Here is a 16,015-nt window from a genome sequence, read left to right as displayed (position 1 = left end):
GTTATTTGTCTTGGAAGCTCATCCCTCCGTAGGCTGAAAGTAATTATTACTTTAATTTGTACATTTTAGTTTTTTGGGTTTTATTTTTCTGTTGGCAGTGGGGCTGGAGTTTTAATATTGCTTAATATTGTTTAGTTGCTGCTGCATGGATGAGTTTTATTCCACAAAAATATGACCACTTGAATGCCTCTTTTGTGTGAATCAAGAGCCCATGAAAATCAGATATTTTTAACAGTAACCACATTGTTTTTGTGGATCCTCGCCGTGACTTGAAATTGATTCGGAAATTTTGTAACGAGTTTATTTTTAAGTCTTACTTATTTCTCTTCAGAATAGAGATGATACCTACAAGTAATGCAGTAATGATTATTTTCTTGGAAGGACAGTTTCACGTCTAAGGATTAGCCTTTTTTCTTGCAAAAAGTAATTTAAAATAAATGTGTATTACAATTAATTGAACAAATGGTTTTCTTAATTTGATCAGCGACGCTAATTAGCAATGAGAAAAAAAGACATCAATAAGAAAAACTGAACATTTAATGAAGCTTTTGTTATTTTAATGTAAAAAGTAACAACCGATATGATTATTTGAATATGAAAATAATTTCTCTTTCATCTTCGCTTACCTAGTTATCAAATTAGTAGATTCAGTTCAAAATTCCTGTCATATAAAAGCAGTAAAAGCTGCTGTAATTAATGTTCATCTTTTTAAAACATTAATATCCATGTTATGTGAAAAGTGGCCAGCAATTACAAACTTTGATATTTAAAGGTCTCCTTTGGGTTCAGTTGATGTTTGACCGAAGATTTCACCTACTGTCCGGTAATGGAAAGCAAATGAAAAAAAAAGGGTGAGAGCGCTAAAAGTTACGATACTGTAACCTAAGAAAAAATAACCTATCTAAAAAATAATGGGCGCCCCATTTTTTGCGATTTTTCACTCTTTGAATTGAGCATTTTAGTGCTTACCCCGGCAGGCAATTGTATTCGTTATTCAAACAATTTGAACTGTAAATTCGACTGAACAAAGCCAGATTGTGGAGAAGCGCTGTAAATGGGATGGTTAGCGTTCTAATAAAAAGGAAAAAGCAGATATGCGCAGAAACTTTAATCTTAATGTCATGCAGCCAGCCAGTCTAGCTACTTTGGGGAGAAGGGCCGTGGAGCAAAGATATGGGTGACTTTAAAATGAATTAGTAATTTAGTATTATCATAAACTAAATTATACACTCATTGAAATAAAAACTAATGTTATGAGTTTTAAGTCTTATTTTTAACAGTCCTTTAACTGAATCTGACAGTGCCATATCCCTGAACATATATATATATATATATATGTCTATATATATATATATATATGTGTGTGTATATATATTTGTAATTTCTGGATCATTTCAAATGTGACTAATTGCTAATTTACTCTGTGATTTTTTTTCTATTAATCCATAATTATTATGTGTGAATTGGTTCAAGAAAAATAATACATTCAATTTACTATACTGTTTATGCAAAGAATATTCATTCATTTCCAATACCGCTTATCTTGCACTCAAGATTGAAGGGGGGTTGGATCCTGTTCCAGCTCTCGCGGGGTGAGAGGTGCGGGGCGGCTTACACTCCGGACCAGTCACCAGTTGATAGAATATATGCAAAGACATAAACTAAAACAGCAATGTCAAAAGTAAAGTGATATTTCATAATTCATATTTGGGAGAAAATACCCACTACAGTTAACATTTAGGACAGTATCGGTTGACATTTTTAGTCTAGCACATATCAATATTTGAATATGATGATGTTGCCATAGTTGTAGTTTTATGGGTCAATGCACCGCATTTCTAACTTGTTTCTTGCTGCTTTTTCACGCTCAGAACTAAAAAAACACCCATCCGCTGTTTTTATTGTTTCATGTTAGCCTTGACCAAATCACACAGCCTGGCTGGACAGTGTATTCCTCACATCTTTGACTTCTGGGGCTAGCATTGCAGCTCACTGAGTCTTATCCTCAGTCCTTAATATGTGAACAAATGTGCAACACACAGAGAAAGTGTAAGAAGAGTGAGGTGCAGATGAGGCTTAATGGGTGGCAATAACTCTGCTCCTGGTACTGTTGTTCCCTGTGCAACAATATAAAATGTTTTGCAGGCTGACAGGAATGTGCAGCAGAGGTACACGGTACAGGCTGAGTAACAGCAGATCTCCCAGGCCGTGGCATCCCTGCCAGGCTAATGTGATACCGAGCACATCTAAATGTGCCAATCTGTCAATCACTCTCAAATGAAAAAGGCTGTGGGATTTTTGGCAGGAAACTCAAATTATTTTTTCTTCACTTTAAAGCAGGTCGCTCTCATTATCTTTGAAAAACAACCTTTATTACTACTGATAAGAAAAAAACAAAAACAGCATGGAAGACACCGTGTGAACATTTTATTTTCTAAATAAAAAAAAAAATCCCCCTTTTTTTTCGAAATTATTTCATATCTTACATGAACTGTAGCCTGAGACAACCTTTTCTCATCCCACTTTTGACCCCCAGACCGTCCCCCAAACCTTCAAGAATTCACACGAAATCCATCAATATCAAGAAATGAACAAAAGCAGATCACTTCTGTCACAGTTGTTCCAAAATACAACATTTAGGATAATCAAGGTGGAAATAATTACACTGAAAATTTAGATGGACAGTAATAGTATCTTTGACATGGAATGGTTAGACTTGTTAAACTCCTCTTCTTCCTAAGTGAGGGTTTCTCAGTGTTTGGCAACCACAAAGTCTTATTATTGCCAAGACTTCAATGTCTGAGTCTTTTAAGTATGCTTTTCACATGTGGTCCTATTGCTGTTCTGTGCACCACTGCTATGGACACTGAGACCACTGCTGAAATCAGTGGTCTGCTTTTATGAGAAAATTCTTTTCTTTTTTTAATCACAGGACCACAGTAAGTCCTGTATCCAGTTTAAAATCTTGGTACTTTGACCTCCTTCCCGTACACCCCTTATTTTTCCATTTCTCCACCATCTCCGTCAAAATATAGCAAGATTGAGTTGTAGATTACAGCTGCTGCACAGGGAAATAAAAAGCGAAAAGAAAAAAAAAACTTCTGCAGCTGAATGTGATTTTAAAACAGTAAAATTAATATGAGCACAGGAAAGGAGGAGATTGCACCCCACCCCCCTTTTTTTTTCTTCCTGAAAACTTAAGGTGCAAAAGCACACAGTTAGTTATTTTAAGCCTATGGGTGCCAGGTATGGCTGCCAGTCCAAGAGTAATGGCCACAGATTGATGGCTAATTTAAACAAATTCCAGTTGCAGCTGCACTATATTCCAGTATATTAAGCGCACCCGTTTTTCATTTCCGAAAGTAATTTCTCAAATTGAACCCTTGTCCAGCGTGACCAGCCCAGCTACTTATGAGATGTTTTTTGTCTCTGCATCTTATAAGTAGTGAGAGGTAATTAGTAACGTGATGTCTCAGCGGTGACTGGGCAAGGAAAGATTGGGGAACGATGCTCTGCACTTGTGCAACTTCTAAAAGGGAGGAACTTCAGAATCCAGAGAACTTTATTGATCCTTTTCTTGTGCAACAGTGACAAATCCTGCAGACTCAGAGCCGGGCATGCAGCAACCTGCTGATTTTGGATTCTGAGTCATTGTCTCACAGCGTCACCGACAAAAATATGGACACATTGTTCATTGTTCCATTTTTTTTTTCCACAGCTCTATTATTTGTCTTATTATTTATGACACATTCCTTTCTTTTGTATCACATGGGTGCGTCTGCATGTTAAGGAATTTTTTTCTCAAGGATGAGATTAGTTTTAGAGGCCTATTTGTCCAGTGAACTTTTAAGACCAGGAATTCACACAAAATGCGCGAACGTACCAATTGTTACATTTTATTTTTTGAATCTTATTTATTCAATAATTCATACAATTTCAATTTTTTTTTTCTTTTTTTGCATACAAAAGTCAAGTGATCTTCCAAAGTCTTTCATATAAAGGCAAATTAATTGAATGTTCTAGTTTCTTTTTGAAACTAACTTACTGGCATTGTATTGAAATATTTTGAACATTTTAATGTTGTAATCAAGGTAATTTAAAGTAACATTTCAATATTTTTGTGAAAAAGCAAAATAGTAACATTAATTAATTGTCTCGTTTGGTATTACAGTTTTACTCAGACCTTTAGTGGGATCTGGTGCACCGAGTGAATCGACCAAACTACACCTGAGATTAATGGGACTTTTAAAAGAACTAACTCATATAAAATGATCAGCTTTGCTGGTATCTTTACTGTATATTCATATATTCATATATTCAAGTGTGGAATGAGATCACCAGGAAATCCTTCTTTTTCTTTAATGAGAAAAGGGCTGATGACTTGGCTGGATTTACAGGCAGCACGAGGGTGCAGTGGTTAGCGCTTCTGCCTCGCAGAACAGAGGATTCTGGTTCGATTTCCGCCGGGGGTCTTTCTGCGTGTTCTCTCTCTGCATGCGCTTCCTCCAGAATAACTAAAATAAATTTGAAAAATTGCCCTGATGTGTGAATGGTGGTTCGTCTCTGTATGCGGCCCTGCGATAAGCCGGCGCCCTTTCCAGGGCAATGGACGGGTGGACAGACAGCACAGTCCACACACTCCTGTTATAAATGAAAGGAAAAATGTCAACAAACAAACCCACTTTCTCAAAGTATACCATTCCTTATTATATAAGGATTTACATTAAATAAATCACAGTTCTTTTTCCTATATTGCAGACCAGTGACCAGTACCATTTTCCACCCCCACGCCCACACACATACATATTCTTTAATATTGACTTTGCTTGTTTATTAAACTGTTTTACCTAATTTATCAATACGTTTGCTTATTTCTTGTGGTGACAATGTGTTCAAAAGAACAGAACCAGAAAAGTAACACCTATGTTCTGCTGCAGGTCGTTCAGGGCAGGCGGTGGCAGTGCGAGCGAAGGTGTTCGGCTTCAACGTCATCTTCTACGACCCCTACCTTCAGGACGGCCTGGAGCGTTCGCTCGGCGTCCAGCGCGTCTACACCCTGCAGGACCTGCTGTACCAGAGTGACTGCGTGTCCCTGCACTGCAACCTGAACGAGCACAACCACCACCTCATCAACGACTTCACCATCAAACAGGTGAGTCAGCCGGTCGATGCAAGGCGAGGCACGACAGCGCCGCCTTTAGCGACACCTACAGGCAGCAGGCGAAACTTCACCGGCTGTCCAAAGCGGCTGTCGATATCTGTATTAGCCTCCCGTGGGCCTTTTATGCTCTCGCTCGCTTTGTGAGTTATGCGATGAGGGGAAGAGAGAGGTGTAGGTGTCGGGTAATAGCCTAACCCAGTTTAACTCTGTCCTTAACAAAGCTCAAGATTCTGAGCTGCCTCTTCAGAAAGAACACCGCTTCTTCACCAAAAAAAATCTTGGCAGTCACTTTCAGCTTCTAAAGTACAAAAAAAAAAAAAAAAATGTGTGCGTGTTTCTGTGTGTGTCAAATCCACCAAGGCCTAATAAAAGACTGCCAGTGTAAAGGCTTTTCATGCCTCTGGATTTCAGCTTTTGTCAAGATTAAGGGATTACTTTCTTCTGAGCATATTCATTTGATTTTTTTCTCCCCTTCCTCCCTCTTACACTTTTGTTGTGGCTTTTTTTTTCTTCCAACAAACAGCGAGAGGTGGTGGTGCTGCTGCTTCATTTTGCAGCTCATCCCTCATCCTTCATTTCATCTCTTGGTTTCACATAAAGACTGATCTCTATCCCACATCTGACAGTATTTTTCACAGGTGCCGTCTGTCTCCTAAATGTTCCAGGTGTCAGCTCTAACAATGGTTTCACCGTCTTTTTTTTTTTTTCCTCTTCTACCTCTGCATTTCTGTCCATAGTCGCACATATTAAGGCCCTTAAATGCAGACACCCAATCCCCGATGATGTCCCGCTTTGGATCCAGCAGATGCCTTTTACGACCGGGCTTAAAAAAACACACTAAAGCCCCTGGGCTTTTGTCTGCGTTTTAACTGGTTATATATCTTTTTCCTGCGCTGACATATCTTGTGATCCGTGTGCCGCAGATGCGTCAGGGTGCGTTCCTGGTCAATACCGCGCGGGGAGGCCTGGTGGACGAGAAGGCCTTGGCCCAGGCATTGAAGGAGGGCAGGATACGTGGCGCCGCCTTGGACGTCCACGAGACAGAGCCCTTCAGGTAATAATAGAAACAGTCAAAAAGTATGAAACGTAGGACTATAACGAGTATAACTAGTACTAAATCAAGATATCACTACTTTACTTTGCACATTCAGACACAGGTACACTAACTGCGTCTGAATTCTCTTTCTCATAATCACATTTTCTTAAGCCGCTTGCTTTCAAAATGAACTGACTGAAATGATCTAAAAATCTGCAATTTATCAATCTGCCTTAATCATCATTTCATCATCATCAGTTTATTTTTTATTTTTATTTTCAGTTAATTATTGAACAGGTCATTTTCTCTAGTAAAGCAGATATTGTGATATTTATATCAAGCCAGATGGATGGATAAGGTATGATGGATCAGTCCATATACAGTAACAACAGAACTAGACGGGCTGTTAAAGATAATCCGCGCTAAGAAACAGGATAACATCGAACTGATGTGCAGAAACTCAGGCAGGCAGAGACACGAGGCCACCGCTTCACAGCTTTTTACAGATGATTTTAGTTTTTATTCGATTCTCGTCGGAGTAAGCAATACAGTCATGGAGGTGTGGATTTTATACGTGGGTTGATCCAAAAAAAAAGGGAAAATAGATTTCTATGTTTTCTCTATTTGCTAGTTTGAGGGCACAGAATTGCCTGAAAGGGAAAACAATAACATGAGACTGGTTGAACAGAAAGGTAAAGGATGATTAAGGTTATTTTCGATCCTCAATTGTTTCACAGAATTGTTGACCTTCCTTAAACAGACCTTTGCTTCTTATTGCCTGACATTTCCACTATTTCCTCTTAAGATGTATTTCCTACTTTTTTTTTGTGCTACACATAAAACAGCTGTTGATCTACAAGAAACATAATTCAATTATAATTTAAATCCATCCAAAAAAATAATAATTTATTTTGCCGCTTCCAGCCAAGGCTCCGAAAATTACAATGACATTTAAACATTTAACGTCAATTTAAATCTGTCCATCATAGAAAAAGCACAGAGAAGAATCAGTGATGCTGCTGTAAACTTCTCCGAGCTCCGCGGGGATAATGTCAGATTGTCCTCCAGCCTAATTGCTCCTAAATGCTGAGCATATTTGCATCTGCCATCTGTGTGTGACTTTCTGTGTGCGTGTGTGTGTGTGTGCGCGTGTGTATGAAGCAATTTCAGTAGCACAGAATTGAAGATAACACCACAAAAGTGAAACTCCCAAAAATGTGTATGTGTATTTTGGATTTTACAATTTTAGCAGTTGTGCCTGCTAGAGTGATATATTACAAAGGTTGCCTGCTTGACACATTATTATGTTATGTTTATTTAAGTACATTTAAGTACAAGTTGATGTATGTTTTTTTTGTGTGTGTTTACTGTTTTTTCTCAGACGGAAACAATGCCTTTTGTATGAAAATGCTCATCTTATTCAAACATAGACTGGAAAACATTATGTCATATCAACAATCTTGAGACTTTAGGAATATTTTATGCACAAAGTAAGACAGATGTTCAGTGTTTGATATTTATATATTCTATATATAGGCCTAGTTTTCAATCTCCAGGTGAGCTTCATAATTCTTACTAAAGATGGGACAAGAGCCTGTTCTTTACGCAATACTTTTTTTAAAATTAAATATATGTTGTTTTAATCCCGATTTTATTTTGTTGGTGTCTCCAAATAGATGGTTCTCTGTTGTTGCTCATCTGCCGGTGAGTTAAAGTTAACTGGACAATAGTTATATTGTATTCGGAATTTAATCAAATCAAAACTTAGCAATATCGCTGTCTAATTAAAGAAATGCAGCAGCTGTACCTTGACGGCAGCCCTCCAACCCCCATCAGTATTTTCAAACATTAAAATGCTCAAAATTTCACATTTTTGTCCCAGTTTTTTCCATTTTCTTCGCTGCTGCGCATCACTGTTCGGCAGTGAACTCTTTGTTTTTTTTTCTTTCCCCTCCTGCTCTTCGCAAGAGATAACAGCTTGGCACGCTGCTCGGTTTCCCAACTTTCGAAGAAGCACGTTGGCGGTCTCAGAGGGTAACAGGTATTGATGTGTTGTTCTCACATCAGGGACGGCCGGGGAGTTTAGAGCTGCATTTTCCTGGCGGCTCCTCAGCCGGCCGGCTGCTTGAGAAAACTGAAACTCAGCCCCTCGGCACCGGCTGTGCTGCTCTGATGCTCCACTGACCCAGTGTGTCAGCTGGAGAGCGTTTCATAACTTCGGTCCTCCATCCCACACGGCATGATGTGGATCCAGGACGCTGCTGAGGCGTTATACACTGTATACACATGCATGCACGCGCACACGCGCGCACACACACACACACACACACACAGGAAGTGTTACAAAGGTAGGCGAGGAGGAGGTGGAGGGGGTGGAGGGGGAGACAATCTCTTTTTAATAACAACTGAGATGAAAGAAGAAACGGTTTGGAGAAAGAGGGAAAAACACTTTTTCAAGATTGAATTTTTGAAATGACGATGTAGCAACCTTATGAGAAAAACGACAACATTTTTACACAACTATGAAAAATGTTATTTTCTAATTTCCGGTGCTCATCGTCGAATTTTTTTTTATTCTATTATCTCTTGTGTAGTTTTGCTCAAGGTCCCCTGAAAGATGCTCCCAACCTGATCTGCACGCCGCACACAGCGTGGTACAGCGAGCAGGCCTCTCTGGAGATGAGGGAGGCGGCCGCCACCGAGATCCGAAGAGCAATCACCGGTACGCAGACACATGAACGATCCCAAAACGACATTAAGTTCTTCTCCTACCCTCCGTCGTACCACAGTGAGACCCCTGCTCCCCCTCCCCAGGGCCCTCCACGGTCTAGTATGTGACCTGTTGCACGTCTTTCTTCTCCCAGATGTCACATTTCCACTTCAATAGGCTCTGGGCAGCCTTTATTAAATCTGGACCTCTTAATAGATGTCATCATTAGCTTCCTGATGCTCAGCAGAGCAGAGCCTGCCGGTCAGCCTCCCAGAGCGAAGACAGAAGGGGGAAAAAACTGATTGTTAAATGATCGTGATTTGCATTTGTGAACCCGGGCCTAATATGTTTGTCCGTCCAAACTCATTAACACGTTGGCGTGGTGCGGCCACTCATTCCCTCCAACAAATTATAGGCTTTAAGTGAGTGCGATTCATGCCGGGGGTCCTCGCTGCTTTTAAATTATGTGTGTGTGTGTGTGTGTGGCTACATGACAGGCCGCATCCCTGACAGCCTCAGAAACTGCGTCAACAAGGAGTTCTTTGTCACCACGGCGCCCTGGGCAGTTATGGATCAACCAGGTGTTCACCCTGAGCTCAACGGCGCCGCCTACAGGTAGGGACTCAATAGGCAGACGGCTAATGATAGTTTCTTTTGTTTGAGTTGAAACAACGTTATCCTGTTTTATTTTTAGGACCATCTCTTAACTCATCTTTTGCAGTTATCCATAAAATATGCTTGTCTGAATGTAGCTCATTTTTAAATGATGACGCCAGTTAACCGTCTGAATCTCCAAACTCAGAAAGGGTTTCACAAAATTGTTAAGACGCCATTTAAAGACAAAATATCCGACTCTCGGACCTTTAATGAAACCCCTGCGTCGTCCCTCCAGTTAAGAAGATAATAATATAGATACATCATTTACAGTTTAGATAGTCAAGCCATTTCATCCCAGCACAGCACTGATATCGCACAAAAATTATAACAATGTTGGCACAACTGATGGCTAATGATTAAGTCGGATGAGTGAAAATAAAGCTGAACTGCTGATGTTTAAACAGAAAAACAAACAAAAAAAATCAAACAGAAATTATTTTTAAACAGCTTGTTCATACAGATTGGAAATAATGCTTCGGTGTTTTTTTTTTTTTTTGTTTGTTTTTTTTACCAAATATTGAATCACTCATCGGCTGTTTGGGAAAACGCTCCATGTACCGGGGCTGGAATGATGCACTGTAACCCATTCATGATTTATAAATAGTATTCTGTCAATCCTGAAGTTGAAAAAGATATTGAATCAGTCCTGATCCTGAGGGAAAAATATGAATTTGATCTTGGATTTTGCTCTTCACATCATTTTAGGGAAGGTGATCAGACTAAATCAAGTTTACTTTATAATTGAACCCCTAATTTGAATGTATCCCTAGAATTTTTTTCGTAATTAGGTGTAGCATTGTAATGGTGATGTACTGCACATGTGACATTGAGTTTTTAGTGCATCCAGCAGAAATTCAGCCGGGAGCGCAGCTCAGGGGTTCAGGCTGATCTGCAGTTCTATCACGATAGTAAGAAAATATGCCACTTAAATTCTGTGCATTGAATGAATCGGTCCGCTGTCGGCTCCATCGTTCCTCCTGCGCGGAGCAGAAGGTCCCCCTGTTTCCCCCCCTCCCTGTGGACCCTTCCTGATTTCAGCATGTCCGCCTCCATTGTGCTTCTTTCACGCAGCCAGGTGAACCAAACTCTTCCAGCCGTAGCAACCGGTGTCCCCCAAGACAAAATTAATGCCTAGATCAGGAGCAGGTAACTACAACCATCCAGGCTGACAGGCTCCGTCCTGAGTTCCTGGATAGAAACCCTCTTCTGTCCCTTCCCACCTGAGTTCACTGTGTGTCCTCTCTGATCCCTCAGTCAGATCCCTCACCTGTTAGAGATATGTAATATCCGTTTCGCGTGTTCAAGCATGACATGAAGCCACTCGGGCGCGGCGGCATGGATAGTGTCATGCTCTGAGGTTTCCTTACTCTGGGTTCTGTCCTGGCGTTTTGACCCTTCCCCCCCCCCTTCTCTGGCTGAATGGTGTCCTGGTGGTAGTTTTTTTTTTTTTTTTTTTTTTTTTTTTTAAACTTTCCCTCCTCAGTGAAAGAGTTTCGAAAATGTTCTCAAAAGGGCTTTTTTCCACCACGTATTCCAAGCAATCGAACTGCAGACACGTAAATAGTGGATTCAAAAGAGGCAATTTTGTAATGAGTCCAACAGTCATAGCGTGCAACTCTGCCGCTTTTCAGTTTTATTTTTTGAAAATGATTAAAATAAGCTGCTATCAAAACAAACAGTCTCAACTATTAGCTTGTTTCCTCACATCTCACAGCATGTTACCCTCTCACAGCTGACCACTGGAGAACTGCAGCTGTTGAAAAGTCAAAACAAAAATTATGGTTCTCTTTGGAAGGGGTTCCCAAAGCATGGGGGGGTCAAGAGGGCCAGGAGATGAGTTTTCGAAGATTTAATGAACTTGGAAAATGATTGGACGCGACTAATTGCCAGAAACTATGAATTAACACATAAACTATTTATTTAGAGGTTACCAGTGTTATTTATTTCAACATTTTTAATTTATTTCTAGACGGATAAAATCGAATTCTACTGGTACTTTAAGGATCTGCAGATGTTGGTGATTGGCAAATTGACACTTTGGGAGCCCCTTAAACCTCACTCCCTTTATCTGCGGTTAAATCGGTTTACTTGCTTAACTCATCAAACGGGAGCAGGTGAATCCTTTGTGTTTTTCAAAACCCCTCAAGGTGGAAAAGAGCCAGTAGTATCAGTAAATAGATCGCGTGTATTTAAGGATTCCCGTCTTCCACGGCAAACAAAGTGGACCTGTCTTTTCCCTCCCTCAGATACCCCCCAGGTGTGGTCGGAGTGGCTCCAGGTGGCCTCCCAGGGGCGTTAGAGGGCATGGTGCCAGGTGGGGTACCCATTGCCCATACCCTGCCCTCTGGTACACATCCCTCCCAGGCCCCGTCGCCCAATCAGCCCTCCAAACACGGCGAGACCAGAGAGCACCTCACCGAGCAATAGCACCAGAAGGGACGCAGGAGGCATCGTCCCGTCCGACCCTTCGACACTCAAAACCAATCACGAAGCAACCGACCAACTGGGACCAAGAGACAGTGAACCAACACAAGCGACTGGCGATCAGTCAGTAACCGGGAACAAAAGGAAGTGTTCCGGGAATTTGTACTTTTGACGTTTTAGTTTTTACTCTCTGTCTCTTTGGGTTCAGTACCGACTCTGCTCTTTGATGATGTTACTTTTTTGTCTTTCTTCGGGACACGCCTGATTGTGGACACAGTCCAGTGTTTTTAGCGCCACGCGATTGAGACTCTGTCAACCACCCCTTACACATCAGAGCTCATGGGAAACGTAGGCCCGTACGTCCATCTCAAAACACCGACAGGAGAACAAGAGGAAAAAAAAAAACAAAACAAAACTATGGCATCATGTGCTTCTGGACCTTATTCCCTGAAACCGCTGACCCCGCCTCTCGCCCCCCTTATGTAACTAATGTGTGTTGTTTAGGCCCCTCATGCCTCAGAAGAGAATTATTTTTTTTTTCCTTCAATCGTCAGTGTGAATGACTTCAAATGGATTATCAACTTATATATATATCATTTGTCAAACTAAAAGAGAGGATTGCTCATCAGTTATAGTACTTGAGTGGGTTTTAACCCTTTCCTGGCAATAATGCATACGACAACTATGGGTTACTGTGAAGAAATCCTGCACAGTCCAGCTCCGACAGTTCGTTCCCCTAAGTATATCAACTGTTGCGATCTTTTGAAGCAGAAAACATTATCAACTTTCCCTTTATCCACATGGTTGTAGCTGAAGTTTAAGATTATATGAGTTAAGATTTTACTTGTTTAGTTATTGGGAATTGGATGCGCAAGTGTTACTCTGAGCTGTGACAAGATTTTTTTTTTTTTTTTTTTTTTTAATGAAGTAGGAGGAATGTGTGACTGCCTGATTCACCTGTGCTGGGAAACATTTAAAACTGACAATAAAATAACAACCCAGTTTCTCCTATGAGCACATTTCACACTCTGATGACAGGAAAGGGTTAAAGCAAACTTATCTTAATGACTCAGGAAAACTGTTTTTGCAGATATTATTTTATTCCCAGAATTTTGTCTGAAGAAAAAAAGATGACTAATCTGGTTTAGTCTTAATATTTTCTCTCTTTCCTCGTCCTATCCATTGTGGTATTTTTATATACAAGGCGCATCCCACATTTTTGGTGTTGAAGAGTTTTGAAGAGTCCTGTTAGATTTGTATTGCCTAGGTAAATGTTCCTATAACCATAGTCCTATGTGATCCACCCTCTCTCCTTCTACTATTTTCTTTGTTCTATTGAAGGCCAGGTTCTCTGTAAGAGCAATAGCAGAAACTCCTACTTAGTGTCCCAACAATAGCAGAAGAGGCAGCCAGCAGTATGTTTTTGTTTTTAGTGTGAGTATTTGTATTTGTTTCTTGTATAAGGTGAACATTTAGCATTCAGTGCAGTTCAAATAAAAAAAAAAAAAAAAGAAGACGATTCTGAGATCCAGCTGCATTTATGATGGACGATGAGCAGTTCTTTTGTTTCCTGTTGTTTTGCTGATCTTAATTTCAGTTTGGTTTTTACTATTTTCACATTTGTTTCATCCATTTTTTTATGTCTGTTTTAGCTTTATTGGTTGGGTCATCGGTCTCAGTAAACAAGCAAGGTAATATTAGATGAGCCAATCTAAGGCTGGACAACACGAGGCAAAATGTGAATGTAATGCTCGTAGCACTTTTCACCATAAAAACCAGATGGGTTGGATACCCTTAATATATATTTCACTTTATTGTAAACATTTCAAATTAAAAGAAGCCATACCTAAAATGAATGAGTTAACCATAAAAAAATTTAAAAAAAAAAAAAAAAATCTATGATAATTTAGAGCATTTCAATCATTTCCTATTCATATTTTCTTTATCAAATTGATAGCTACTTTTCAGATACATTCATTGTTTTAGATCAAGTTTAAGAGGCAATATATTTACCGCCGGTGTGCTGATAAATTACTTTTTACACTTGAGTAAAACAGAGTTGTCAGCTTTTACCAACAAAATGGCTCAACCTAATGTCACTTCATCTGTCATATAGATGTTCATTCATTAGCTTTTCCAGTTACAAAATGAAAGTAATTTTAGTAAAGCCATGGTCGTGGTGAACTTTTTACTTATTCAAAAAGGGCTCTAACCCACAATTATTTCTACTAACAACTTGATCCACCAATTATTGGCAAATTCTTTAAATGCCAGAAAATGACACTTGTCTGTGAAAATGTTAATGCCTGCTTCACGCGGTCAAAAAACAGGTAATAGCTTGTTTCGTGGCAAAAAGGTCTCAACCCCAAGGATTTTTTTTACTGTTGCAGGAAACAGAAAACATTAACAGTTCAACTGAAATCTGAGGACAATTTCTTACACAGAACGTTGGAAGTAATTAACTATAACAGCCATCTGATTATTGTTCCTGCTCTGAGGTAAATGGCTATGGAGAACCCCATATCTGTCACAAGGGGGCGCCAGAGGATTAAGGTATTATAATGTGACAAGACAAACGGAGACAAAAGTCCTAAGCAGCAAATGCACAAGAAGACCATTGAAATAAATTACAGACAATCAGATGCACACAACAACACAAAGATCTCAGAGGTAAATCTTACTTTAGCAATACCATGAAAAGTAAAAGGAAAATGAAAACTTTTCACGTTGAAAGGAAAACAAAACTCTAGAAATGTATTTTATTTGCCAAAATGATGTTTAGTTTGGTTTTTCCCCCCTCATCTTGCAGGTCAATGTCACATAACTTAGATATCTGATACACTGTAATTTAATCAAAACAGCATTGCACAGGTCTCAAATTTGATTTCAAACTATTTCCTGTGTTCTTGTTCGAACTGCAAACCAAACTACGTTCCAAATCCACTGTCATCCAGCAATATCTTTTAAGTGTGTGTGTGTGTGTGTGTAAACATGGCAAGAACAAGAGGAGAAATAAGCAACAATCTATGGTCTCACATAAGACTAGGGGATGTGCTTAGCAAAAAATAAGAGTATTGACCCCTTGTTCAAACATGTCATGACATCTGCTGGGAAAACAGAAAATCATACTAGACAGAACTCCTAGTACATCGAGTTGTGTCCGTTAGTGTGATAAATATGAAATTCCACTTTTACAGAAACTTGAAAGAAACTCAACATTGCAGCACTGATCGGACAATTTTTATAGCACACTAATAATTTGATCTTAAAAGGTCACTTATCCTGATTTTTTTTTCCTCGATAAACCATCTCGCTGTGGTTTTTTTTTTTTTTTTTTGATACATTTTCTTGCTGATCTAGACCTAATTCTGAAAAATCACAATAATAAGAAAACAAAAAGTGACAAAGATGCAAGTGAGTCAAATTTAATATTAATGCACTCCACAGAAAGAGGCAGTGCCCCACCTCCCCCACTAGCATCACCACCACCCACTCTAACATGAACAAGAGCTCTAAATCACACGTAAAAATGTCAGTAAACTCCTGGGTCATCCCCCCCCCCCCCTGTCCCCCAAAAGAATGTAGGTATTATCTGTGCAAAATAAATACTTCAAGACAGAATGGATCAAACAGATAAAACGGGGCTGAACAAAGAAAACTTGTCTCGGCACACTAACTCTCCTAAACAAATAAATAGAACCCAACATCAGAGGGAGACTGCGGAGGAAACGAGGAACAGGGTGATCTCAGTTTGCAACTTCATTTCTGCCAGGCGATAAAATTTAATCTAGTGCAGTTTTGGGGAGTTCCTTAAATAAGCACATTATGCCGTTCTATATGTTCTATTACTTCTCTCGGGGCGAGTGATACTTTCATAATAAATGTGGAGGTTCCGAGTATATAAAGGTGAACTAAGTGGATCTGATGTGCTTTCCTGGGAGTGGTAATCGGGACTCCGGCCTCTGGCTCTGGTATCTTCTTCTAGAAACAGAGCTGACGGAAAACATGCATTACAACAAGTTAAAGG

At 39.7% G+C, this 16,015-nt stretch overlaps 1 protein-coding gene across 2 annotated transcripts in view; it reads left to right on the top strand.

The window, feature by feature from the left end:
• Window positions 1-12,403, top strand: part of LOC147215233 (uncharacterized) — a 50,574-nt gene extending 38,171 nt beyond the window's left edge. Inside the window, exons 5-10 of one of the 2 annotated variants that reach the window (XM_086139732.1) lie at window positions 4,938-5,152; window positions 6,085-6,215; window positions 8,792-8,919; window positions 9,405-9,522; window positions 10,636-10,710; window positions 11,811-12,403. In XM_086139732.1, the coding sequence (XP_085995858.1) occupies window positions 4,938-5,152; window positions 6,085-6,215; window positions 8,792-8,919; window positions 9,405-9,522; window positions 10,636-10,699 (656 nt within the window). In that variant the 3' untranslated portion in view covers window positions 10,700-10,710; window positions 11,811-12,403. The remainder of the gene's footprint in view (window positions 1-4,937; window positions 5,153-6,084; window positions 6,216-8,791; window positions 8,920-9,404; window positions 9,523-10,635; window positions 10,711-11,810) is intronic. The other variant, XM_086139731.1, reaches the window with a different exon arrangement.
• The last annotated feature ends 3,612 nt before the right edge of the window (window positions 12,404-16,015 follow it).

The sequence above is a fragment of the Fistularia commersonii genome, chromosome 32, assembly GCF_037954325.1.
Source record: "Fistularia commersonii isolate RoL2024-O1a breed Wild chromosome 32, RoL_Fcom_v1.0, whole genome shotgun sequence".
Taxonomy (NCBI): Eukaryota; Metazoa; Chordata; class Actinopteri; order Syngnathiformes; family Fistulariidae; genus Fistularia; species Fistularia commersonii.
Note: the sequence above shows the minus strand (reverse complement) of the source record. Positions and strands in the feature narration are given on the sequence as shown.